Source organism: Panthera onca, chromosome C1 (assembly GCF_046562875.1).
Source record: "Panthera onca isolate mPanOnc1 chromosome C1, mPanOnc1 haplotype 2, whole genome shotgun sequence".
In the NCBI taxonomy this organism is placed as follows: domain Eukaryota; kingdom Metazoa; phylum Chordata; class Mammalia; order Carnivora; family Felidae; genus Panthera; species Panthera onca.
Genome location: NC_138346.1, coordinates 15,809,843 through 15,836,039, shown reverse-complemented (window position 1 = coordinate 15,836,039; position 26,197 = coordinate 15,809,843). Strand labels below are relative to the sequence as shown.

The following is a 26,197-nucleotide window of genomic DNA, read 5'->3' as shown; positions in this document are numbered from 1 at the left end:
CTGGGAAAACTGGACAGCAACATGAAGAAAAATGAACTTTTCTTACACCAGACACAAAAATAAACTCAAAATTGATGAAAAACCTCAATGTAAGACAGGAAGCCATCAAAATCCTCGAGGAGAAAGCAGACAAAAACCTCTTTGACCTTGGCCACAGAAATCTCGTACTCAACATGTCTCCAGAGGCAAGGGAAACAAAAGCAAAAATGAACTATTGGAACCTCATCAAAATAAAAAGCTTCTGCACAGTGAAGGAAACATTCAGCAAAACTAAAAGGTAATCGATGGGATGGGAAAAGATATTTGCAAACGACCTATCAGATAAAGTGTTAGTATCCAAAATCTATAAAGAACTTATCAAACTCAACACCCAAAAAACAAAGAATCCAGTGAAGAAATGGGCAAAAGACATGAATAGACAATTTTCCAAAGAAGACCTCCAGATGGTGAATAGATACATGAAAAAATGCTCAACCTCGCTCATCATCAGGGAAATACGAATCAAAAACACAATGAGCTACCACCTCACACCTGTCAGAATGGCTAACATTAACAACTCAGGCAACGACAGATGTTGGCAAGGATGTGGAGAAAGAGGATCTCTTTTGCACTGCTGGTGGGAAGGCAAACTGGTGCAGCCACTCTGGAAAACAGTATGGAGGTTCCTCAAAAAACTAAAAATAGAACTACCCCACGACCCAGCAATTGCACTACTAGGTATTTACCCTAGGGGTACAGGTGTGCTGTCTTGAAGGGGCACATGCACCCCAATGTTTATAGCAGCGCTATCGACAATAGCCAAAGTATGGAAAGAGCCCAAACGTCCATGGACAGATGAATGGATAAAGAAGATGTGGTACACATGTGATACACACACACACAATGGAGTATTACTCGGCAATCAAAAAGAATGAAATCTTGCCATTTGCAACTACGTGTATGGAATGGGAGGGCATTATGCTAAGGGAAATTAGTCAGAGAAAGACAAGTATCATACGACTTCACTCATACGAGGAATTTAAGATAGTAAACAGATGAACATAAGGGAAGCGAAGCAAGAAGAATATGAAAACAGGGAGGGGGACAAAACATAAGAGACTCTTCAATCTAGAGAACAAACAGAGGGTTGCTGGAGGGGCTGTGGGAGGGGACATGGGCTAAATGGGGAAGGGACATTAAGGAATCTGCCCCTGGAATCATTGTTGCCCTATATGCTAACTAACTTGGATGTAAATTAAACAATAAATAAATTTAAAACAAATAAAAGAAGGCCAGAGGGGTTGCAGCATAAAAAAGGAGGTGGGCCCCTAGAGAGAAAGGAAAGATGTGCAGTGGTCAGACCTCCAGCCTTGAACATGCATTTGGACTCCCAAGTGCAAGGGAGAGTCGTTCGTTGGAGGGTGGAGCCACTGTTTTGTTTGTTTTTAGAAATGAATTGGTTCTCTCTGCTTTACATTTTTTTAAATGTTTGTTTTTGAGAGAGAGAGAAAGAGTACAAGTGGGGGAGGGGCAGAGAGAGAGGGAGACACAGACTCTGAAGCAGGCTCCAGGCTCCGAGCTGTCAGCACTGAGCCCGATGGGGGTCAAACTCACCAACCATGAGATCATGACCTCAGCTGAAGTTGGACGCTTAGCCTACTGAGCCACCCAGACCCTCCTCTGCTTTACATTTGAATAAGGTCATTTTGGCTGCTCTATGATACTTGACGAGGAGGATTTATGAAATTATCACTTGATATTTGACCAGTTGGGCCTTTTTAAACCGCAAATAACTCACATACCACCCAATTCAGCCTTTTAGAATGTCTAACTCCGTGGTTTTTAGTACATTAGCCAAGCTGTGAAGTATCTGTGCAGCCATGTAGATAATGTATCACCACGCTCTACTTTTAGAATTTAAGAATAAATTGCGTTAAGTTGCAGAAATGTGACCGTATAAGAAATCATAGTAGCAACAACACAGTTAAAGCAGGCTTGACTGGAACTATAGAAGAAAACATGAAAACTCTCTTCCCATTCAGCACATGCATTGGAACTTTCTGTGCTGTCCAAATTGGTAGCCATTAGTCACATGGGGCTGTTGAGTGCTGGAAATGTGACTAGTACAACTAACTGGATTTTTTAATCTAATTACATTTAAATGTAAATGGCCACATATGGCTACCATATTGGATGGAGCAGCCGTATGGCAACTTACGAATTCATTCTTATCTGAGATCATCTTTCCCATGTCCCCTAGCTCCCCGGTTTCCAAAATGATTGAAATTTCGAAACATGTGCTATACAAATTGTTGTATTTAAATTTAATCCTCACTACAAAGAAAGAGCTACAGAGTTCCCACAAGGAATCCAGATGATGGGGTGGGGAGCGGGGGGGGGGGGGGGGGGAGGCAGAAGGGATAGGGGAGCCTGTTCTGCAAATACATCTGAGTGGGAGGCAGTTTGCTTGGCATCAGGCATGGGTGACATCTGTACCCTCACGGGAGGGCAGAGGAAGGTTGTGAGCTTGGCCTTGGCTTCACAGCTCAGCAGGAAAGAAAGTAATTCCAGAACCAGAATAGTTTGGAAGGCGCAAAAGTGAGGTTACTTCTCCTGCTCAGATGTTGGGTTGTGTGTGCCAAGAACAAAATCGCCCCCTTCTAGAATTCTGTTACCAAACCATCAGTTACGAAGAATTGGACAGCCAGGAGAGACTGTCCAAACTCTCATGCTTAAACTCATTAAGTTTCTTCTTTCCCCCCAAAGTTCTAGTTAAGCTGTTTCTGTTATTCAAAAAAACAAAACAAAACAAAAAAAAACCAAAAACCAGTTTCCAGCGGCTTTCTTTTTTTCCCCAACGATGTCCTTTTCCATCTTTTAGAAGAAGAAAAGTAGCTCAGGAGTGCCTTTTCTCATTGCTTTTTAATTCCTGGGAGTTCCCCCCAAACACAACCCCCTTTTGTTTTAATCACCTTTTGTTTTGCAAATACGAGGCAAACATGAAAACAAACACATTTAAGATGATTCTTATCCTAAAGCTTCCTGTACTGTTTTGGAGCAAAAATAAATCCTTGGTATTTATTATGTATGAAGTAATGAAAAGTGGCCTTTAATGAATAATTAACGTTTACCTATAAAATCTGACATGCTAGGGAGATCAGAAATACTCACTGCTTGATAAACTTAGAAGAAGAAAAAATGATCGACCTCTAAACCTACAGGGTTTTAGGACAAGCGCACAACGGCACACAGAGATCCCATAGGTCAACATATTTTAAAGTCGTTCATTTAGCTGACGGAGCATTAAGTATGACACGTTGTGACCTCCTACTTTGACATCTGTATCTTCCCGCGACCTGGTAAGCCGGGTTCGTGTTTAGAATTCTCAGGCTTCCAGAGTTCCACACTGGAACGTTGCAAAGACAGGGAGCCAGCCTGTCACCCACTCAGCCAGGACTGCATGATGGACTGGCCGTGTGCCTGGGCTCTGTCTGCGTCCCCCACCAATGGCTAGCCCTCGGGTCTGGGGAGTGCACACTGGTGTTCCTGTCCAGACTAGGGAGGACAGACTTGGGGGGAGAGAAGGTGCAAGCCTTGTATGCAGGCTTAGGCATTTGAGCAAAGAATGCTGGGATCCCAAGAGCCTGGAGAACAATCTAGAAGACTGAACACCTTCCCTTGTTCTGTGAGAAAGGACGTGGTTCAAGGATGGTCAATGTGGGGCGCGAATCACAGAGTCCAGGGCATAGGTCCTGGTAGCCTGGCTCTAAGGGCAGCACTGAATCCTGTAAGAGCCAGTGGACCATTTCAATGCCTCTGCGTTGAAAGAAACTCCCCTCCCTAACCGACCCCTTCAGCCTCAGCCAACTGGGACCGCCTCTTAGCTGAGCTCCCCTTCAAGATCCGGTTCCCCACGTGGTCTCTGTTACAGAAATCGGAAGTTTTCAGTTTGGGATTCCCAAGCTTCTCCAGGGCTTTTTATGTCTACTTTGAAGCTTTGTTGAGGTACAATTCACATACCGTGCAGTTCGCCGCTTGCTTTGGTTTTCAGTCCACTCCCAGAGTTAGGCGGCCGCCACCGCGATCAGTTTGCAAGCATCTCCATCGTCCTAAAAAGAAATCCGTCCCCATTAGCGGTCTCTCCCCGCGGTGCCGACCCTCGGCGACCCCCAGTCTACTTTCTGTTGCAACGCACTTGCTTGTGCTTCCCGGAATGATTTCGTACCTTTCCAGTCGTTTCCCCTTGCGTGCTACGCAGGCCTGGGGAGAACTGTATGGTTTCAGTACGTTCACACACGGTATTTGTCTTCTCAGTATAGACAAACTATAGATTGTCTATATAGATTTGCTAATATAGATTAGTGCTTCTCAAACACCAATATTCTCAACTTTTCATATGCATGCAAATCACCTAGGAGAGCTGCTTAAAATTCCCAGTGATCCTGCAGGTCTGGGATGAGACCTGAAATTCTGAATTTCAAACAAGTGGTCCCCATGCCGCCGGCGTGGGCGGCGAACAAGGACACACGTGACCCTGAAGTCATGATTTGCACCAGAGCAGCCTCCATCTCAGACAGTGTGTCGAGGACTGTCTTAGCGGGGACGGTCGCCGTCGCGGCCTGGAGAGCTGCAGGAAGGGAGCCCGGGCGCGTGTGCGCGAGCCAGTGGACAGGGCTTTGCATACATGGGCCTCCGTCCACCCTTCTGAAATTGGGGTGGGAGGACCCCCAACCCTTTTCTTTTTCTCTCCTCCGCCTGCCCATCCGCGCCCTCCCTGATTCACCCTTGTCCCTCTCAGCAGCAGAATGCCGCCGCCTGTTGAACTTGGTCTGGTTCCCTTGCTCATCGAGGCTGCAACCCCACGTTTCTCTGACCATCTCTGACGCATCAGGGTCATCGGTTCTAGTCACACGGCACTTTCTGGAAATCGTGTTTTGTGAAAAGAAATGAGAACCACATTTTCCGCACGTTGGTATTTCCAGTGACTTCTGTGTCCTTAGGTCTAGGAACTGTGGTCCCCTGTGTGGCATCTGAATGAAGCATGTGGCAGCCGGTGACAGAGCTGAGCTGACACCTGGAGCCTACGGGTTTGTTCAGGGTGGGTCGTCGCGTGGCCCTGTGGCGTTCAGTCACCGTCCACGGAAGAACTCGCCTTCTCTGGGTTTTATCAACTTGTTTTTGTTTCTGTGGTTTCTTGCTAAATAACTGTATCATCAGATCCCACATGACTCGGCCAAGGCCAAGAACAGAAAGGAAGCTTTCTTCGTCTTCCAGCGTGGCCGGTGGAGACTCTCGGAGTCGCCCAGCTTTTATCTCGGGGGCAAAATGGGAGCGGAGAGAGGCTCGCGTTGGTTTGAGGGACTGTGGGCGGCAGGGGCCGACTGGCTGTCACACCCTCCATGAGCACAGTGTGGGAAGCGGTTGGGGGCACCTGTGGTAGCCCATCTGTGCCCAGCCCTTGGACGCTCTGCATCTGAAAGACGTGGGAGCTCACTGAGAAAGGACAGACTGCGAGCACGGTGGCCATTTAGAGCACATCTCTGACCAGGTCATTCCTGGCTCACACTCAGTGCCCCCCCCCCCCCCATCACCCACGGTTCTCAGTACTCCTCTGTCTGCCTCCGGTCCCCTTCCGGCCCTGCCACCAGCAGACCTCCTTGTAAATACCTTACACTCTAGCTTACAGGATGTGGCCCAAGTCCGGGACACCGGCTTGCTGCCTCCGTGGCTCTGCACTCACTGTCCCTTCGGCCGAATGCCCCCCCCGCCCTTTGCCTTCTGTCACAGTTCCCCAGCCTCCTTGCCTCCTCTATGATGTCTTTGTTTTTCAAATCCTCTGACTCCTTTCCCTCTTCGTGTTCCACTATAAGTGGCTACTTCTGATGTTTTCTTATTATTTAGACTATTAATAAAAACAATGCAAATACAACTACTATTTATTGAGCCACGTACCGAGTGGCTGATGTGGCACAATGTGGTTCACATACGTGACTTCATTTCCTCTTCCACGCATCCTTGCCAGGGAGCTGGTGTTATACCCACTGTGTGCGTGAAGATACACATATGCGCTTCACAAATGAGAAAGTTCAGGGCACCTGGGTGGCTCAGTCTCTTAAGCACCTGACTCTTGATTTCAGCTCAGGTGGTGATCTCACAGTTCGTGGGTTCGGGTCCCACATCAGACTCTGTGCTGACAGCTCAGAGCCTGGAGCCTGCTTTGGATTCTCTGTCTCCCTCTCTCTCTGCCCCTACCCTGCTGTCGCTCTGTCTCTCTCTCTCTCTCTCAAAAATAAATAAACATTAAAAGAAAAAAAAAAAACAGAACAAAACAAAAAACGGCATTCACAAGGCACAAAGAAACCAGAGTGTGCCAGGGACAGGCTGGGTGGGGAGGACCATTGTTCTGACCCAGCATGGTTTCCTTCTTAGTGCCCTTTCATGTGTATACACACTATTTCAAAGCTTTTCCTACATCTATTTTTGTGATGAGTGGCTTTAAACTTGCTCAGAGAGAGCCTTGCGGAGGGAACTGCAGTTTGAGAACATGATGGAAATTGGTGGAACCTCCCCAGCTTTTTTCATGTGGACGAGGTTTAAGGGGATTGCAGAGGGGGTGAGGGTCTTGGGAAACAGCCCCTCCCTTCCGTCCGTCCATCCACCTGTCCTTCCCGGATCTCTCCCATCTGATGCCCTTCGATGCCCACTGCCGTTGAGTGACAGTGCCCCAGGGCGTGGGGGTGGATCGAGAAAGAAAAATGGTTCCAAAGTACTATGTTTACCATCTTGGATTCCCGGAGAGCTCAGAGAAGTAGAAGGCTGGATTCAAGAAACGGGCACAGGTAGCACGGAGAAGGTTTATTTGCTTTTCTCCCTCTCCATCCGTGTCCACACACACCCACTAACACGCTCGCCTTCAGCAAAGAAAACTCCCAAGTTTTGGGTCTTGTATGGAAACCAATTTGACAATAAATTTCATATTAAAACAACAACAGCAAACTCCAAGTTAAAAATTCTGTGTCTCTTTTGCCCAGAGGAACAAGAAAGAAGCAGGAAAGCCTCTGGATAAAAATCCCCTTGACTTCGGGCGCAAAGCTGTCCGACTTCCATTTCGTTTTTGTAGCACTTAAATGTTTGTTTTTAAATCTGTGTATGCGAATGCTCACCAAGAAGAAAACCTTGTATGTGCCCAGATAACTTTCTAACATTCCGGTGGTGCCTCCATGCTGTAGAAAATGTCTTCTGAAGGGAATTAGGAATTGGGTAAGTTCCCGCCACGCTTTTAAAACAGAACGGAATCAGCCCTTCCAAGTTCTGGATGCGGAGTGTGTGCGTTGGGGCGGGAGGGGTGGGTGAAATTCCTGGGTTAAAACTAATGAACTCCAAGCTTATGAGACTCCTTCTTGAACATATAGCTCTTCCAAATGTCATTTTGATAAGTTAATATAAACGAATCAGAAACATCTGCACCAAAAATCCCCCTGAATACGCAAGGGCTTAACAATTAGGGGGAAGAATGTTTCGTACAATGTGTTTCAGGTTTTAGCAGATCCAAAATGTTTTTGAAAAACAGTTAAGTTCTTAACACATTTTGAGAATTTAAAGGGCGGCTGGTTGTCCCATGCCTCCCCACCCCCCCTTTAAAAACGGGAATGGTTATTCCTGTTCTTTGTGTTGACTTCTGCCCTGTTCTTATTGCCTGGGGAGGAAATTCTCCCAGCAGAGGCCCCATCTTTAGTCTCTGCAAAGGGCTGTCCTACCCTCTCTCTCTCTCTCTCTCTCTCTCTCTCTCATTCCTAGATTTGCTTCATAAGCAAATAATTGTGTGTGTCAGGCACCGGGTTCTGAAAGCAATGATGAGACCGTGTTCTGTCGAGTTGGAGGACTCGTTTCTAGATTCAGGTGGGGGCATGGTTGCCACCGTGGGTCACTGTCACAGTCTCACCATCTTTGACACCTACTGGTCCATCCTTTCTGCCGGTGCCCAATCTGAGAGCCAGCTCTTGAGGAAAAGAAACACAAGATATCAGATGCGCAGAGGATGAGCTGAAAGGTGATGGGTTGGCAGGAGAACAAAACAAAAACAAAAAGCACCAAAAACAAAGCTCAAACTCCGCTAAACCCCCCGCTGTGAACAAGGGCCACCTTGTGTTCAGTCCTCTCGAGCTGCTCTTATTCTGGGACACAGACTGGGGGACCCTGACACATGCCAGCTGAGCAGATGATTACGGCTCACACACAGTCTCCTTTTGAGCTCTTTCATTCAGAGAAGTTGTCCTTCCATTTTATTGACTTCCGGTGTCACCATCCTGAAATTTTAATCACCGAACACCGACTAGCCATCCGTGAGATCACCCAACTTGTAATTCTATCTGGATGTCAGGACGAGAGAAGAAACCCTTGCTCATTCTTGTTTCTTCTGTTTCGCCTTCAAGGGACACGGCCAGTCCTTCTCAGGCTTCCTAAGTAATCGTCATGTAATTGTCTTTATAGGTTGGAAAGTCTTGATTCCTGAACTTAAAAAAAAATAGTAATAATAAGGGCAATTAATTAAAAGGGCTGGGAGCCTATTAGCAAAGAGATGTGATTCTAGGAAATCATGTGGCTACCTGACTGTGGGAGCAGCGTGACTCCACCCCAGTTTAAGTTCAGCGCTGCTAATTAATGGTATTTTCTCATGAAGTTTAAGAAATCAAAAAATGAAAGAATTAAAGCAGGGCTGCTTCTCACTGTTTCCGACCCAAGATTTGTTCTAGTCTTGTTGGAGTAGATCACATCAGGCTCTTATCTGAAACTGTTTCAGTGACTGTCGGGGCCTCCCTAAATCCCAAACCGTCATGTTCCAGTGCGCTTTGGGTTTTTTTACTAAGAGGTCTCTCTCTCTCTCTCTCTTTTTAAAAAATGTTTATTTATTTTTGAGAGAAAGAGAAACAGAGCATGAGCAGGGGAGGGGCAGAAAGAGAGGGAGACACGGGATCTGAAGCAGGCTCCAGGCTCTGAGCTCTCAGGACAGAGCCCGATGAGGGGCTGGAACTCATAGACCGCGAGATCATGACCTGAGCCAAAGCAGCCGCTCAACGGACTGAGCCACCCAGGTGCCCCTAAGAGGTCTCTAACCCTCAGACCCTAAAGGAACCGGCTCACCTCCCAAGGCGGGGTCCAGCTCAAAGGGGTGTTCCGTGAAGAGCAACCCCCAACACACACATGCCCCCTTTGTATTACATTATCCGGCTTTAATTTTATCATATTGCTAACTGAAATAATCTTATTGTTAACCTTCCATCACTGCAGTGCAAACAATGAACCAATGATCGACACAGACATGACCTCTGTTTAGAAAAGATTTGCCATTTTCAATTTCCCTTGATTTTATTTTTAAGTCATCTCTCTACCCAGCATGGGGCTCAAACTTACAACCTTGAGATCAAGAGTTGAATGTCCACCACCTGCAATAGGCTGGTGCCCCTTCAATTTTTTTAAAGGTTGGGCATTGCTTGGTTTGCCCTTGGTGGATGAACGTGATAGTGTCTCATAATAGCCTGGGGGGCCTGGGTGGCTCAGTCGGTTGAGTGTCCAACTTCAGCTCAGCTCATGATCTCGTGGCTTGTGAGTTCGAGCCCCGCGTCGGGCTCTGTGCCGACAGCTCGGAGCCTGGAGCCTGCTTCGGATTCTGTGTCTCCCTCTCTCTCTGCCCCTTCCCTGCTTGCTCTCTGTCTCTCTCTCTCAAAAATAATAAACAATAAAAAATTAAAAAAAAAAAAAAAAAAAGAAAGAAGAGACACCAAGTTCTGGGAATTTGCCCTTCTCAATCTCTGGGCTCTAGATTAGAAATTCTGGCTGAATAGATACAAGGTAGAGTTTTCATCCTGACTCTGTTGCCTTTTGGGACATTTGTCCCAACCACAGAAGGTACTTTTCCGGGGAGGCCCCGGTCTCCATAAATGGCTAATGATCTGGACACCATAGGCTGATAGCCCTCTTCTCCCACAATCCCAAGCACAAAAAGGTATCGCCTGTCTCGAAAAATGATCGTGGGCAAGCTTGTGCCCAATGTGGCAACCCTCAGAAATGGGTGAGGGTGAGTGTGCAGGTTGAACACGTGCACGCGAATGCAGACGTATCTCAAGGTGACAGAGAATTTCCCCAGTTGGGCTTAAAAAAAAAATCAGAACTTCCTCCCAAACCATCAGTCTTAACGGGATATGGCATACTTTCTTCTTAGTTTTTACCTTTCCTTAAGTTCATTCATAATGAAAGAAAGAAAGAAAGAAAGAAAGAAAGAAAGAAAGAAAGAAAGCAAGCAAGCAAGCAAGCTGGGGCGCCCGGGTGGCTCAGTCGGTTGGGGGTCGGACTCTTGATCTCAGCTCGGGTCAAGATCTCATGGTTTGTGAGTTCAAGCCCCGCGTCAGGCTCTGCGCTGACAGTGCGGAGCTGCTTGGGATTCTCTCTCCTCTCTCTCTCTCCGTTCCTATCCCTCTTTATCTCTCTCTCTCTCAAAACAAATAAAAATAAAAACCTTAAAAAAATAATAAAGCAAACTGCTGCCTCCCTATCAACAGAGAACATAAGGACAGACGCCCCTGCCTACGGAGGTCAGAGAACCTTGTTTTCGAGCTGGGATTCCGCAGGGAGCTAACAGTGGTACAAACATTCCCTTTAAGGAAATAAGGTTTGTCATCCAGGAATTTATGCAAACCCTTCTCGATAAAGGCAAGGAGCCCAAGATGGCTGCCTTCTTTCCGCATTATCAGGTGGTTATTTGATCCTGCTGCTACTTCGGTGGGGCGTCTCTTACACCTGTCTTCCCTTTAGTACTTCCTGCCATCGAGGTGCCTGTCTGGGCTCAGATCCTGTGTTCAGACCCTACTGGAGGGTCATCCATGGACTTTGCTAACTGTCCCCTTCTGGTTTGCCACCAGCATTTTGACCTGTTGCTTTGATCACGCTATCCTATGCTCCTAAACTCCCATTGAGACTTCCTCTAACAGGGAGGATTAACTCTGAGAGCTTGACTTTTTTTTTTTTTTAATGTTTATTTATTCTTGACAGCGAGAGCTCGAGCAGGGGAGGGACAGAGGGGGGAGGAGGGACTGAGGATCCTCAGAGGGCTCTGCGCTGACAGTTTAGAGCCCGACACGGGGCTCGATCTATGACCTGAGCCGAAGTCGGACGCTCAACCGACTGAGCCACCCAGGCGCCCCTTGACTTTTGGCTTTAAAAGCTCTTCTGGGGGCTGACCTTTCTACTCAAAGCGTGGTCCGAGGCTTGGCAACTTGGCTACATACGGATCACATGGGAGATCGGTGGCTCGCACAGCATTCCCCCCACCCCCCCAGGTGATCCTTCAAAAGCTGCACTTTAACAAGGTGCCCCAGGTGACTTGCATGTGTTTCTGAGAAATCTTGACGGCTACATCCTCATCCGTGGCTGGCAGCTCTTTTGTTTTCCCGCCCGGCTCTGCAAGGACTGCTTTGCACCCTCCATCAGCGCTACTGATTTATTTAATCTTGCCGGCGTCGCTGAGTGGTAAATACTGTTATTATTCCCATTTGCAGAAGGGGAAACTGAGGCCCTGGGAGATCGTGTCATTGGTGTGAGACTATTCAGGTAGCGTGTGGGGGAGCAGCTGGGATTCGCTGGGAGACCTTTGCCTCCGGAGCCCGTGTTCGTGACCCTCGGACATTGGGCCTTTCCCTCTCCCTGGCCTGTTGTCACAGGCCATCTGCTCTGCGTTCAGTGGCTTCTTCCTCCTCAGTCTGTAAAACTTCTCTAAATCAAGGCCATGGTGAAGGGAGTGCTGCTGTTCTGTGTGTTTTATAAAAGAGCTTTGGGTCTTAAACTTTTCTTTTTTACATTTATCTATTTATTTAATGTTTTTATTTTTGAAGGGGAGAGACAGAGCATGAGTGGGGGAGGGGCAGAGAGAGAGGGAGGCACCGAATCCGAAGCAGGTTCCAGGCTCGGAGCTGTCAGCACAGAGCCCAACGTGGGGCTCGAACTCCCAAACTGAGAGATCATGGCCTGAGCCAAAGTCGGATGCTTAATCGACTGAGCCACCCAGGTGCCCCTAGCTGTATTTATTTTTGACCGAGAGAGTGCAAGCATGAGCTAGGGAGGGGTAGAAAGAGAGGGAGACACAGAATCCGAAGCAGGCTCCAGGCTCTGAGCTGTCGGCACCCCAACGCAGGGTTCGAACTTACGAGCCGTGAGATCATGACGTGGGCTGAAGTCAGATGCTTGACAGACTGAGCCACGCAGGCGCCCCTGGGTCTTAAACTTGGTTTTTTTTTTTTAACGTTTATTCATTTTTGAGAGACAGACAGAGCATGAGTGGGGGGGGGGGGGGGCAGAGAGAGAGAGGGAGACACAGAATCTGAAACAGGCTCCAGGCTCTGAGCTGTCAGCACAGACAGGGGCTCGAACTCACAAACTGAGAGATCATGACCTGAGCCGAAGCCGGACGCTCAACCGACTGAGCCACCCAGGCGCCCCTTAAACTTATTTTTAAGGAAGGCCGTGCCATCCCCCACGTAGATTTGATCCCCCTTAGCCCTAGACGGTGAGTTTCCTATTGCTGCCATTTAAAGTGCACAGTTGAACACCATCGCCCCAGAGGGGAATTCCTGTGGGCTCTGTCTCAAACTTGACCTTTGGAAAACGCATTTACAGCTCAGGTCTGAAAAAAACCAACAGAGATAAGGAAAACGACCTTGCAAGGACATTGGTGCAGAGTTTATCAAATCCTTTCAAGACCTCGAGGTCGGAATACCTATCTAGCCCCCTGGTACTCAAGGCCCAAGGTTAATTACAGAAAGCTACGCGAGGTCTGACAGAAATTAAGGTCCGTGGTTTTCAAACTGACTTCTGACCTATTTCAAGGAGGCATTCCAGAAAAAGGCTTGGGGCTTCAGGGTGGGCTGGCCTGAAAATAGGGGTTCCCTAGACCTCCCCTCACTTTCAAACAGTTAGTACAGACTTTCTTATTTTATATAATAGGCGCTGGGATAACTTTCCCCATCTATTTGTGTGTGTGTGTGTGTGTGTGTGTGTGTGTATTAAAAAGCAGCTGAAATAATCAGACTCCATCCTTTTCAGCGGAGGCCCCTGAGGTGCAGAAAGGTGCACTGACTTCCCCAAGGTCACTTATTGTTTGGCTAAAAGCTATTCCTTGTATCCCTCCTCCTTTGAAAGCTCAAAAGCCGGGCCCTCTGCCAAGTCTGTTCAGTGTTCGCTCCTCTGCCCTCTGGGTCAGCCCTGATTCTATTCAGTGGTGCTGACCTGGCTATATTTCCTTGGCGTTCAGGGCTCCTCCGTGCGTGTTTGGAAAACAAAACACCGTTCAGGTGTTCCCGGGGCGGCGCTGAGTCCAGAAGTCGTGTATCTGCTTGAACTTTCAGGACAATAAGGCCACAAATAAAACACACAGAGGAGACTGTCCATGACATTTTGCAGTTAGTAATAACGGGTATGTGGTCATTTCCATCTCACTGTTCCTGTTCACTAGAAACTTCTTCATCTGGCTTTGCGACAGATAGGCACCCTGAGAAGTATTTTATTTCTAAAAGTGGTTCTCCACCTGCCTAAGTGTTCAATGCCTTTATGATCTTTTGCCTAAAAAAACTTAGCTGCTAATCCCCGCTCCCTCGGTTCACGCCCCAGAGACACTGCCCACAGCCTGGCCTGTCGGCGCCCATGTGTGGCTGGTTCTACAGAAATATAGAAGCAGAGTTCTGGGACCTGGTTGCCTATCTCCCAGCTTTTACTCCTCTCTCTGCCCCTGGCTCTATACCATTTCTATTTCTAACCCCTGTTTCTTCTCCCTCTAATTGTTCCCGATGGGACCAACACTGGAATTCTTGTTATTTCCAAAGAGATACTGAAGTCATCTGCTCTGAGATCTCCTGCAAGGGAAACGTAGATTCTTGTTCTGAAAAGACAAGCACCCGATTGTTTTATTTAGGTACCTATAATTACCGAGAATTTGGATGAAGATATTGGCTCTCATGCTACTTAATTACATATTCAGAGATGTTATCTAAAAAATCCTTTGGGCGTCCTATATATACGCGGATATTTTTAGTTTCACTTTTGCTTCTTCTGTCCCTGAGAAGAGTTAGAGAATATCTAGCTCTCCTCCAAAAAAAAGAGAATTCCCAAGAGCTTGTAAAAAGCAAGTCTGAAGATATTAATTAGTAATCTGCAACTCTAAAAAGTGGTTTGCTATCCTCCCTGACAGTCTTTCAATTATTTACTAGGATTAAGATCTTGAACTTGGTCTCAGGTAAATCTCTAGGGTAGGGAAATGGTTGTCGCCGCGTGTTTCTAATGTCCTATAACATTTGAGTACTGTGCAGTGACACGAGGGAGGAGTTTGACCCTTTTCAGAGTTTGGGAAATTTCTCCCTGTAAAGCCTCCAGCAGGACTCCTTGCTGGGTATACTGGTAGCTGGTGGGTTAACATAACTAATCTTTATGGACAAAGGGGCTTTTCACAGGCTTTGACTCAAGGGCGGGCCTGCAGGATGGATGTTTATAAAACAGAAGCTGCAGAGATTAATCCTCGCATCCGAGAGAAGTTTTGTCATTTGTCACTATTTTATTGGTCCTTGTCTTGCAAATCCAGCCATAATATCTCGGCAGAGAGGTGAAACTATGCTCTTCCTCATTTAATTCGTTTTGAACATTGTCGTCTCTCCTACTTAGGACGGATCTATTTCCACTCTGACTTGAATTTACATTTAGAAGTAAAGCCTGTCCCTCAAGAGAGATGAATTTTGAGCTTACAACCTGTGCTTGCCCCTGACCGGTGACTTTCTCCAGGGCCACTGCAGGGTACTTTTTGGCTTGAGGCTGAATGCTTGAACTTCCCATGACTGGAGCTGAGAGCAGGTGTCAACTTCCCCCTGAGTCCTGTGCCTGGGGGCACGTAGAGGTGCTGGGATTAAATCAGGAAACTTTTAGGAGAGAGGAGTGTGTACTTGGCAGGCAGCCAACATTGTCAAGTCCAGTTAATATTCTCACAATTTCCAAGGTCATCTTTTTATTATTATTATTATCATTATTATTCCTAAAGTGTAAAAGTAATCTTGGCTTTTTGCAAGGCCTCAAACACAGTTTGGTCCTTTACAAATTCATTCCCCTGAACAGTACTCTTTGGCGCCCCCCACAGGAGCTCCTTGAAGCCAGGTACCACGCCTGGCTCTTCTAAATATTCTTGGCGCTCAGCACAGGTTCTGGGTCCCTCGTAGGCACATTTCTTTGCAGAATAAACGTGTGCCACTTATTCTCCGAATTCTCCCAGGACTTGAGGACCCTGGACTTTGTGTAAAACAAAGCAAAGCCAAAGAAAGGGGCCACCTTCTCCCCCTTTCTCAGTGTTGGCATTTTGCTTTGATTTTATTTACATAAAGGCTATGCCAACTATAAATAGCATTAAAACTGATTTTTTTGGGGGGGGTTATTTAACAGGGTGACAATGTTTTTGTTAACTTGTTACTGATATTAATTTAAGGACATTCGTCATATTTTAAAATAGGTTGTCTGCCTATTCCTATTTTAACCTACCCTTAAGTCCTTTTTTTTTTCCACCTGCCTATTGCAGGGATAAGAGGAAGGGAAAGGGTGACCGAAAATAGAATTGCATGTTAGCAGCCCCTGCATGCACTTGATGTGTTTCTTAAACCATCCCCGTACTGCGTTGACTGTCCTAGTTCCATTTTAAAGATGACCTGGGCACCTGGTTAAGCGTCCGACTTTGGCTCAGGTCATGACATCTTGGTGGTGAGTTCGAGCCCCACCTTGGGCTCAGTGCTGACAGCTCAGAGCCTGGAGACTGCTTCCGATTCTGCGTTTAACCTCTTCTCTCTGCCGCCCCTCGCTTGTGCATTCGCTCTCTCGCTCACTCTCCCTCTCTGAAATAATAAATGAATAAACTTTAAAAAATAAAAATTAAAGGTAAACTAAAAAGACACACTGGCAAGTGATTTTTCCAAAGTCTCTGTATTGGTTATCCACGGCTGCTGCCACAAGTTACCCCAAGCTTAGTGGCTTAAAATAAAGTTATTCTCTTACAGCTGTGGAGGTCGGAAGTCCAAAATGCTTCTTATTCGGACGAAATCAAGGCGTCACAGGGGCTACATTGCTTCTGGAAGCTCAAGGGGAGAACCTGCTCCCTTATTTCTCCAGCTTCCAGAAGGTGCCCTGCGCTGACTCGTGGTCCCTCGCCCCATCTTCAGATGACACTCCCCTTGACTTCCTGCCTCCCCCCTCCTATTTTGTAAGGATCCTTGTGACCACACTGAGCCCAACCAGATAATCTCTCCATCTCAACATCATTACTTATACCTGCAAGGTCCTTTTTTGCCGTGTAAAGCAGCAAATTCACAGATCCCTTGGGGTGTGGAAATCGTTGGGGACGTTATTCCAGCCCCCACAGTCCTAGCCCCAGAGCATATCCTAATATACAGAACTCCATACAGAGTTCACCTTCTGTGCACAGGAAACAGTTTTTGGCTCTTTCGTTGGCCCTCTAATTGCTGAGCGATTACCTACAATTGCTGAGCAAAATACATACAATTCATAGTGGAAGCACCTTGGCAGTTGAATTCCTGGGGAGTTTTAGAGGTTGGTTTTTTTTTTTTTTAATTTTTTTTTAACGTTTATTTATTTTTGAGACAGAGACAGAGCATGAATGGGGTGGGGCAGAGAGAGAGGGAGACACAGAATCGGAAGCAGGCTCCAGGCTCTGAGCCGTCAGCCCAGAGCCCGAAGCAGGGCTCGAACCCACAGACCGCAAGACCGTGACCTGAGCCGAAGTCGGACGCTCAACCGACTGAGCCACCCAGGCGCCCCTAGAGGTTTTTAAAACTGGCCTCGTGGTGACCTGTTGGATGAACTCAGAGCCTTCTCACTTTTGTCTTCTAGGCTTCTGTACAGAAGTACATTGTGAAGAATTATTTCTACTATTACCTATTCAGATTCTCAGCCGCTTTGGGTCAAGAAGTGTTCTACATCACCTTTCTTCCGTTCACTCACTGGAATATTGATCCTTATTTATCCAGAAGACTGGTCATCATATGGGTTGTAAGTATCCTTATTACCTTCTAACCACTGCTACTCCCACAACCGTGACCCGCTTTGGCATTCAAGGACGTTGTGTATATGTTCTTTAAAAAAAAAAAAAAAAAATCGCTTAGAGTTGAATTTTCAGGTGGTTTACTTTGGAAAAGTAACAGGACAAATTAAAAAGCTATGAACACAACTTGTTTTGTTTGCAAACAGCAAGCAAACCCCTGGTTCATGTACGTTGTCATACACCCCCGTTTGGGGGAATAAAACGGGAAGAGAGAGATGATGTGATGTGCAGAGAAGAAAGGACATTTCTGGGAGCCCTTGTAGGGGCAGGAAATGCAACCTCCCAAGAGGCCAATTTTAGTACAATTTGGCCCAAAACTGGAAACTAGAAGCTGTTCACTAATAATTGCAAGGGGTCTCAGGAGACCATCTAGTGCCCAGAACTAGGGGCCTGACACGTGGGCGGACTCTGTGAGTCACTACTTGAACATGGTGATGCTTAGCGACTAGTTCGTGAAGGGGAAGGAGTCTTAATGATCAATCAGTTGGAAGGTCAGGTGGTTTCACTGGAGGGAGGATCAGGGCAAGGTCACCAGCACGGCGGCTGTTTCCCCCGACTCAAGGTTCTGCACTGAAAACAGAGGTTCAGAAGCACTTGGCTCTGTGAACGGAGTCTGGGTTCTTGTGCGGCTCTGCTCCGAGAAGCTGTGTGATCTTAAGCAAGTGACTGCACCACGCTGGGCTTTATTTTTCTCCTCTGTAGACCAAGTGAGAATGGCCTCGGTCAGAAGCCATAATCTCACATATCCTTTAAGGCAGGGAAAGGGAAGTGAAACAGTGATACCCCGAATGGGGAGGGTGGTGTGGGTGTCAGTGAGGGTCACGAGGGACACGGGGCAGCGGCCGCCCGTAGGGCCACCTGTGGCTGCCATGAGGCAAAAGGGGCTGGAGTTGCCAGATTTGTTTTTCATGGGAAGCCTCCCATTTTCTTACATGTAGGCTTACATCTTTAAAACAATGTATGTCCGCTGAACAAAGAATCCTTCATGTCCACGCGTACGGGGCTGGGTTTGAAGCCTCTAGCCTAAGGAACCACTGAGGTCTCCAGGGCTATGGTTATGATTATTTGGCCCCAAATTCCTCCTGACTTTTTTTTCCCCCCTCCTTTACAGTCGAAAACACAAGCCACTGGTTCCTTTCCCCATCCCTGTCTCCCAACCAGCTGAGTCTGAAATCTAGCTCCTCTATGAGAATCTGATCTGAGAATCTGCAAAGGCATGTATGCATCTTGCAAAAGGGGAACGTTAGCGGAACGGTGCATCTCCCTTTCTGCCTCTCCCTTCCCTACCTGCAGAGCAGTGCGACCCTGGGGCAACTGGGAGGCGGGGAGAGCTGATGGGGGCAGGGAGAATTCCCGAAATGCACGAAAGGTGCATGGTGCATTTATTTTCTGGATATGATTATCAGTGTTCCAACATTCATAGTGGTTGAGTGAAGCAAATGATGCAAAATCACTTCTAATAATTTTTCAAGTGTACTGGACTGATTGTACTCCGGGCCAGCTGCGTCCCCCACTGAGGGTAGACCACTTTTCCTGAAGGGCCGGGAGGATCTTGACACCTGATGGTAGTTAGGGGACTCTCTGATTGTCGTTTTGGTGATTTTTCACTGTGGAGACCTCATTGCCAAGTGCTCAAAGGATTTCCTGTGTGAGATAGAATTACCAGCCTTTTGCTGGACAGAGAGCTGATAAAATCTTTGCTCCTTTGAGGAGCAGGTTGTCCTGGGCTTTGGCGACCTGTCACTTGCTTTTAGAAATGGGTGCATGGTCACATGCAAGGCACCCGTGCTCGGGGTTCCATATCTGGGTGGTCAGCTGGGTCCTCAAGGCAGCGTGCGAGGTCCTAGCTCCTGGTGCGGACAGTGGAGCCCATCCCAGGAGAGATAGGTGGAGACAGAGAGATGGAAGGGGAAGGGCAGAAACTGGGGGCAGGGGAGGTGGGAAAGGGGGTGGAGAGGGAGGAGAGGAGGGGGAGAGAGACCCAGGGAGGAGAAGAGGTCCAGAGAGAGACCAAGAGACAGAGAGAGAGAGAGAGAGAGAGAGAGAAAGAAACCGAGAAAGACACAGAGAGAGAAACAGAGAGACAGAAGCCCTGAGAAAAACACAGATTGAGAGAGACTACAAGGTGGTAGGGGGAGCTCTGTGCTGGCTGCAGAGATAATAATGAGATGGTTTTGGCTCCAGTGGGGAAGGCTGGAAGGGAAGGGGAATCCCCACAGTGGGGGGGGGGGGGGGGGGGGGGGTTGGGAGGGAAGGGTGGAGCACAGTGAGGTGCTCCTGGATAATGAGCTTCCACCGAGGGGGCCTCTCCTGCATAGGGATGTCCTAAATCAGGGGCCGGGTCTCAGGGAGCCTGGAGGAAGTGAGGTTAATTACCTAGGGGCGGAGCTTGGAGCCTCCTAGCTTTAAACATCTGATCTCGCCCCAAATCCTTTGGAAGGCAGCTGCGTTCAGGAGGGCCAAACCGGTTGTCAGGTTTTTCCACTCCGTCGACAGTTGTCATGGGATGGAGTCTCAACAGGTTTTATTGCATTTAAAAATCATTTGTTATAGTGGGAGTGACTCATACTGTCAGAGGTAGCCGAGCAGGATGTGTGGTTAGATGACATGCTTCCTCGTCACAATTATAACTGTGCCCCCCCCCCCACACACATTGTACATCCTTTATTGCTTTTATTGGCATCCGTGTTTATTATCTTATTTGATTTCATAACAATGGGTTAGTATCAGTTGCATCATTTTATAGGCTGGGATAATAATACTTCCGATAACAATTAGCCCTAGCCTATGCTGAACCCTCAGCGTACGTGGCCACTCACTGGGATATTGCTTTACATATTTTTATCTCATTCAATCCTGCCGGCGATCCTGAGATGTGGTTACTGCCAGCCCATTTTACAGATCTGGAACTGATGTCTACAAAGGTTAAATCACTCACCCAGGATCGTGTGGGGTTAAGTGGGTTTGATCCAGGCTCCCAGGGCCTCCTCCTGTGCTGGAGGCAGACACTGCTGTCGCTTCTTAGGCTCCTTTTTTTTTTTTTTTTTTTTAAGAAATGTTAAAGCTGAGGCTTTAAGCATGAAAACACCTTGCCCAGTTACCTTCAATTGCACATTTGCTAGGATTGTGCTTCATGTGTGCCCATATGGCATTTACTAACTATATTCTATTTAAGTGTCTTTGATAGAACTTTCTTGACAAGTGAAAGATCTTTTATCCCAGAAAATGTAGACAAGCCTTTGCACTTAGCTGAAAAAATATCAATCCTGTCATCCTTTCCCTCTTCTAGTCACTTGTCAAGGTTTTTGACCTGGCATTGGATTTCATTGAACAGAGAAGCCTGTGAATGGATTATCTAAGATGTGCTAGATCGTGCTTTACAAAGAGTCACCATCCAGAGTGATCATCCTGTCTCGACTTCCATTTTGGTGTGGGGCAGTCCCATCAAAAAATAAAAACTTTACAATAGTATTACAGGGTCGCCTGGGAGGCTCACTCTGTTAGGTGTCTGACTTCAGCTCCGGTCATGATCTCACGGTTCATGAGTTTGAGCCCCGCATCGGGCTCTGTGCTGACAGCTCGGAGCCTGGAGCCTGCTTCGGAGTCTGTGTCTCCCTCTCTCTGCGCCCCCCCCCCCACCCCCCACTCATGCTCTGTTTCTCTGTCTCTCAAAAATAAGTAAACATTAAAAAAAAAATAATATTGCTGCATCTTTAAAAGGTTGGAAGCCGTGATACGGCATGGTGGTCGGCTTTGTAACAGGAGACAAAATTTCACTTCTTTGCAAAAGCAAGTTTTTCTCCATTTAGTGAATAGCATTGCAAATATTGTTACCACAGTTGATCCTTGGAAAGCTTTTTTTTTCTCGTTCTTAGGATATTTTACTTACTTATATATCTCTTTTCACAGCTATTTCATGGCAATTCAGAATGAGCTGCAAGAAAAAAATGGGAAAAGCAAAATTAGGGGGAAATACAGATAGAATAGGAGATTAAGGCCTCGTCTGAAGTTCAATGTAGCCTGTTGATTCAAAGTTGAGCCACAGATTGGCCTTTGAACTTTGTCGTGACCAAACCAAAATGAAATGAAATTACATCCACTAGGAAATAATCAGCTTATTCCTAAGGGAGCAAATCTTTTCCTGACACATAGAATCATTAAGCTTAGGGATGCCTGTGGCTAAATTATTTTCCTAGAAATATTGTTTCGTATCAGTACCCCCTAACACCTGTGTGAGTACCCATTTTGACTCTTCCTCATAAACTTTGTGTGTTCTCACTTTTTAATCACTGGTAATTTCACCAACGAGAAATGGCCTCTCATTTAGTTTTCATATATTTTTAGTGAAGATGAAAGCATTTTGCAAATTTCTGTCGGCCATTTGCATGAACTCTTCTGTGACTTGTTAGGGTGCCTCTTGAGTATTTTTTAAGTGGGCTTTGATTTTTTTTTTATTGATTTTTTTTTTTTCACCAGTTATAAAATGATACTGAACCATTGATTTTCCATGGATCAGAGGCGGTGTGTCTTTATAAGATTTTTAGAAGTTTGGGACTTTGAGAAATGATGTTGAACTCTATGGTATCATTAACAGTGACTTAAAGTCCTTTAAAATTGAATTTCCGTGCTTTTGTGCTGGGTGTGCAGTTGGGGCACAGACTTTAGCACTCCCTCTTGTCTTACCCTTTGTGACCACCCTGTGGCCCCTTTCAGGTATTTGAATTTGAGATTCCGATTTTCAGGCACCTAATCTTTCTGGCCTATGGTTTCTCTGGCCATAAACAGCTTACTCTTTGGGCAACCAGTCCCTAGAAAACCTGGCTGTGCTGCCTGAATCCAATGAAGTGAAAATTTGTCTTGAGTTCTTCCTTGTGTTTTTTTTCTCATCGGTAAACATTTGCCTTTTCTACCTAACATCAAAAGATCACATCTAAAAGATTCTTACCTAACCGTGATTTTTTTTTTTAAGTTTATTTATTTAGGTAGAGAGAGCACACACACAAGTGGGGAGAGGGGCAGAGAGAGAATCCCAAGCAGGCTCCCTGCTGTCAGTGCAGAGCCCAACGTGGGGCTCGATCCCAGGAACTGTGAGATCATGACCTGAGCTGAAATCAAGGGTCGGATGCTTAACCGGCTGAGCTGCCCCAGCATCCCTAAGTGTGATTATTTTAAAGTTTTTGTTATCGTATCCAAACTGTTCTTACAGCTTTTCTGGTTGTTGCTTCTGAGTGTTGTCAGGCACAGTTAATCTCTCTTCTAATAATTCGTGGCTTTTGTTTTTTGGGCTGGGGATAGACGGTTAATTGGGGCACAGAGCCATGGGCCAGGTTGGAATATCAAAGCTTGGGTGTCATCCAAGCAGTGATACCTACTCAAGGCACCTCATGATTTTGGCCTGCAGCATCCCAGCTCTAACAAGAAAGGACTCAGCTAGAAGATCCCTAGAGGCTTGAAATGTGGTCACGAGTCTTCTTTGTATGTTCCCTGTATGACACTTAGAAGAGGTTCGTCTGTGGCATGGAGTCAGAAAGAAAGGAACCAAAGTTGGGCCAGATTACATTAAGACACACACACACACAGAAGGCACGCCCTCTCTTTTGCAGACTGAATGCTAATGTGCCTTTACTAATTTTGCCTTGTGTGGTGAATCCCCTCAATATTAGACAGTACAACTGAAGTCCATATCCAATCCACTGCTAAATAATTGATAGATTGCCTGCCATTTGTGTTCAATGTGATTGAAGAAACACTTTAAAGGAAAATGCTTAATTGCCTGGTGACTATAATTGCCAGGCCCTTCTGTTCCTACTCTCCCAAGTCCGATGAACTCACGTTGGGGAGTTCAAGTTTAAAATGATGGATTACCCCTGGCTTACATTCTGATTGTTGAAATCTAACTAGCTGATATCTACAGTACACAGCAGACCCCAAATTTACACTTAAACTGTGCCTGTGACCTAGACAGTGTCCAATGGCTGTAGAATCTAGAGTATTATTTTATAAAACTGACCCGTAAATTGGCTAAGAGGCAAACTTCGTGATAAGCTACCTGTCAGAATGGGGTGCTGTCTCTGGATGTGGGCAGGCGGCTGTCTGGCTGTCCCACAGGGGAGTCAGAAGGAGAAGGGAAAAGCCTTCCCAGTCCCTGTAATTTACCCCCCAAGTCTGGGGTCAATTTTAGTGCCACAAGATGACTTTAAATGTGATTAGCTCCTAATCCTCTGTTTAAACTACTACCACGATTCACTTCAAAAGACTGCCCTGCTCGTTAAATTGGTTCTTGCCCGAGATTAATGAGTCTTGAAAAGTATCCAACACAGGCCGGATTGCAACCCACGCTCACTTGCACTGAATGAAGTAGAATTAGGCGGCAGAGTTTGTGCCCCCGATTCTCTGAAGTAGAATCTTGTAATTGAGTCTTAGTTAAATATTAAGTAAATGTCTCTAGGGGGTTGTTATGCAAACTGTATTGGTTTGGTTTTGAAAGACAAGAAGGATATATTTTGGTTTTAGTCTGGGCTCAAAAAAAAAAAAAAAAAAAAAAAAAAGCCTTGAACTGGACTCCTAGGGTCGAAAAGAGAGACTTCAGTCTCTCCCATGTGTCACCACCATTACCTGAAAGATGGTCCTCCCCTTCTCTTGTATGATGACGACTGGAAAATGTGCCCACGACCCTCTCTGTCCGGCCACCCCACCCCCAGTACTGTCCCTGCTCCCAGCCCCCCCCTAAAGGCTGCAGTGCTGGGTTTGGGTTTGGTTTGTTTTTGTTTGTGTCTTTGTTTAAGTTTATTTAGAGAGAGAGGGAGAGAGAGAATGAGCAGGGGAGGGGCAGGGAGAGAGAGAGAATCCCAAACAGGCTTCCGCCCTGGAGCCCTGACTCAGGGCTCAAACCCCCAACCCTTGAGATCACGAACTGAGCCGAAACCAATTCAGATGCTTAACCGACTGAGCCACCCGGGCGCCCCAGGTTTGCTTTGGTTTTGCTTGAGCAGAATTGTATCCTCCCAAAGAGCAGGCGCCACTCCCAAGTATCACTTCTAAATGCATCACTTAACTCCTCATGGTTGTGCAATTGGTTTACAGCTTTGCGAGCTATGAAGTTGTTTGAAAGCCCAGGGGCCTGCAGGGGGGATACCTTTATGGAACTTCTAAAATGATGCAAAATATTAAAGATTTCATAGAGTTTGGGGTGCAGTCAGTCCTTGTCTTCTCCCTTTGGTTTTATGGTAGCCTTTTAAGTCTCATGGTAAAAAAAAAACAGGTAACATTTGTGAAGTCCTATCCAGACCAGGAAACAGGCAGCAGCCAGGCAGGGAGGAGGGTAAGGCATTCAGTTTCTCTGAATCCACTGTGGGGGATGGCGGCTGTGGTGGCCCACTGTCCCCCACTGTCCGCAGCCATCAGGGGGAGGGCGGTTGGGGGGTTGGGAGGGGCTGGGGCACTCAGTCCCTGTGGGTCTTTACAAACCACCCTTCTGGACTGGACTTTGTCCCAGATTCCCTCCCATTCACTTGTAAAACAAAAGAGAATGAGCTTATCAATAGACCATGGGGGTGGGAGGGGGAGGTCTTTTAGATAAAATTTTCAAATAATATCTTCACAAGTCTAGTGTTTTTTTCCTACCAATCGATTCCATTTGCAAAGCTGCATGCTTGAATGGGTCTGCTTTGCTAAGCCTCCCTTCCATGCCAAATGCTTTACATTCGAGAACCCCATTTCACAGGGGGCAAAAGTGAGGCCCAAGCGTTAAGGGACTTACCCAGGGGGACGGCAACCAGCGAGTAGCATAGGGAGTGATCACACCTGATTCTGTTGCCCAGCGCTCATGGGTCCTTCTCATCTAGCTTAAAATGGCTGCACTTTACCCCCCTCCCCCCCCCCCCTCCGCCCGCCATCTAATTCCTCAGAAATGTGCGTGGCCTGTGAAGTTGGAATGTTTCATTCCAACTCATTGGAATGAGTTGTCTCATTCCAATTCTCATTCTTGTTGTGCAAGAGCCCTCTATGCACAACAGCTACCTCATGGATTTCCTAAACATTTGTCCCTCACTTCTCTGTGCTGTGGTCCCTGTGAGTAACCCTCACTCGTCAAGCTGTGTGCCCCAGACTTGTTACACATGCCCAGGGGGGCAGGAGCCTGGGACAGTGGAGAAGGGCTTTGGTACCTTTGTCTCAGGGCTGGATGCCTGAAGATGGCCGCCTGCTAACCCTGCCATGCCTAGGCCCACGCTCCACTCCACCTCCTTCTATTTGGCAAAGCAGCCTAGTAGAAAAGGAGGAGCGAGGAAAAGAGGAAGCCTTTGTGTCATTAGGAGGTGGGGATTTGACCTGAAGGGGACTGTCCTTGCCTGAGGAGATGGAACCTCCCGGGAAGGCATTTTTCTAGTCCCTGGGCCTTTGCTTCCCAGGCTTCTGGTCACTGGGAGCCTACATCCGCCCTGCATCCCCGCCCACCCAGCCCTGCCGCAGGAGGACGAAGAGCCTGACTTCCTCAGTAGGTCTCTTGTAGCTTTTGAGGATCCGGAAGTGTCCCCTGTGCTGGGAATGGAGAAGGAAAGGCCTTGAGCAGTTAAGTGCTCTGCCAGTTCACAGCTCAAGAGGTCCTTTATTTAGGCCTCTGGAATTTTCTGGAAGCTTGAGAGCTCCTAGACAAACCCAGTCTTACTAACCTAATGGCTGTCATCTGTCCTCCTCCCTGTCCTTTTACCAGTGCAGCACAGGGGTGGGGGAGGGGCGGCTTCCCCAGAGAAGCCTTTTGTGGCCTCTTCTCCCCAGGGCAGACAGCAGGGGAGGCCTCTTTAGTCAGAGGCCCCGCTGCCACCGACACTAGTCAAGCCTTTTGCTCTGGTAGCCTCAGTGGGCACGCATGGTAGCCGGGAGGCACTAGGCCTGCTTGGAGTTGAGCCTCGGTCATCTAAGGGCTAATCTGGGAAACTGAGGCTTGCTGGCTCGACCGACTCCCGGGGTACCAGCCCCCGGGTCCAGTCCACCTGCTGGTGTCCGAGCCCCAGCTCCAGCACTGCCCTTGCCGGGCTGGGTCCAGCTCACGTGCTCTTATTTCCTCTGTGAGGCCAGTGAATACACCAC

The 26,197-nt window shown here is 47.1% G+C and overlaps 1 protein-coding gene across 3 annotated transcripts in view; it reads left to right on the top strand.

The window, feature by feature from the left end:
- The window catches only part of SGPP2 (sphingosine-1-phosphate phosphatase 2), a 107,883-nt gene that overhangs the window by 28,114 nt on the left and 53,572 nt on the right, over window positions 1–26,197 (top strand). For all 3 annotated transcript variants that reach the window (XM_060623834.3, XM_060623836.3, XM_060623835.3), the window contains exon 2: window positions 16,900–17,058. In XM_060623834.3, the coding sequence (XP_060479817.1) occupies window positions 16,900–17,058 (159 nt within the window). The remainder of the gene's footprint in view (window positions 1–16,899; window positions 17,059–26,197) is intronic.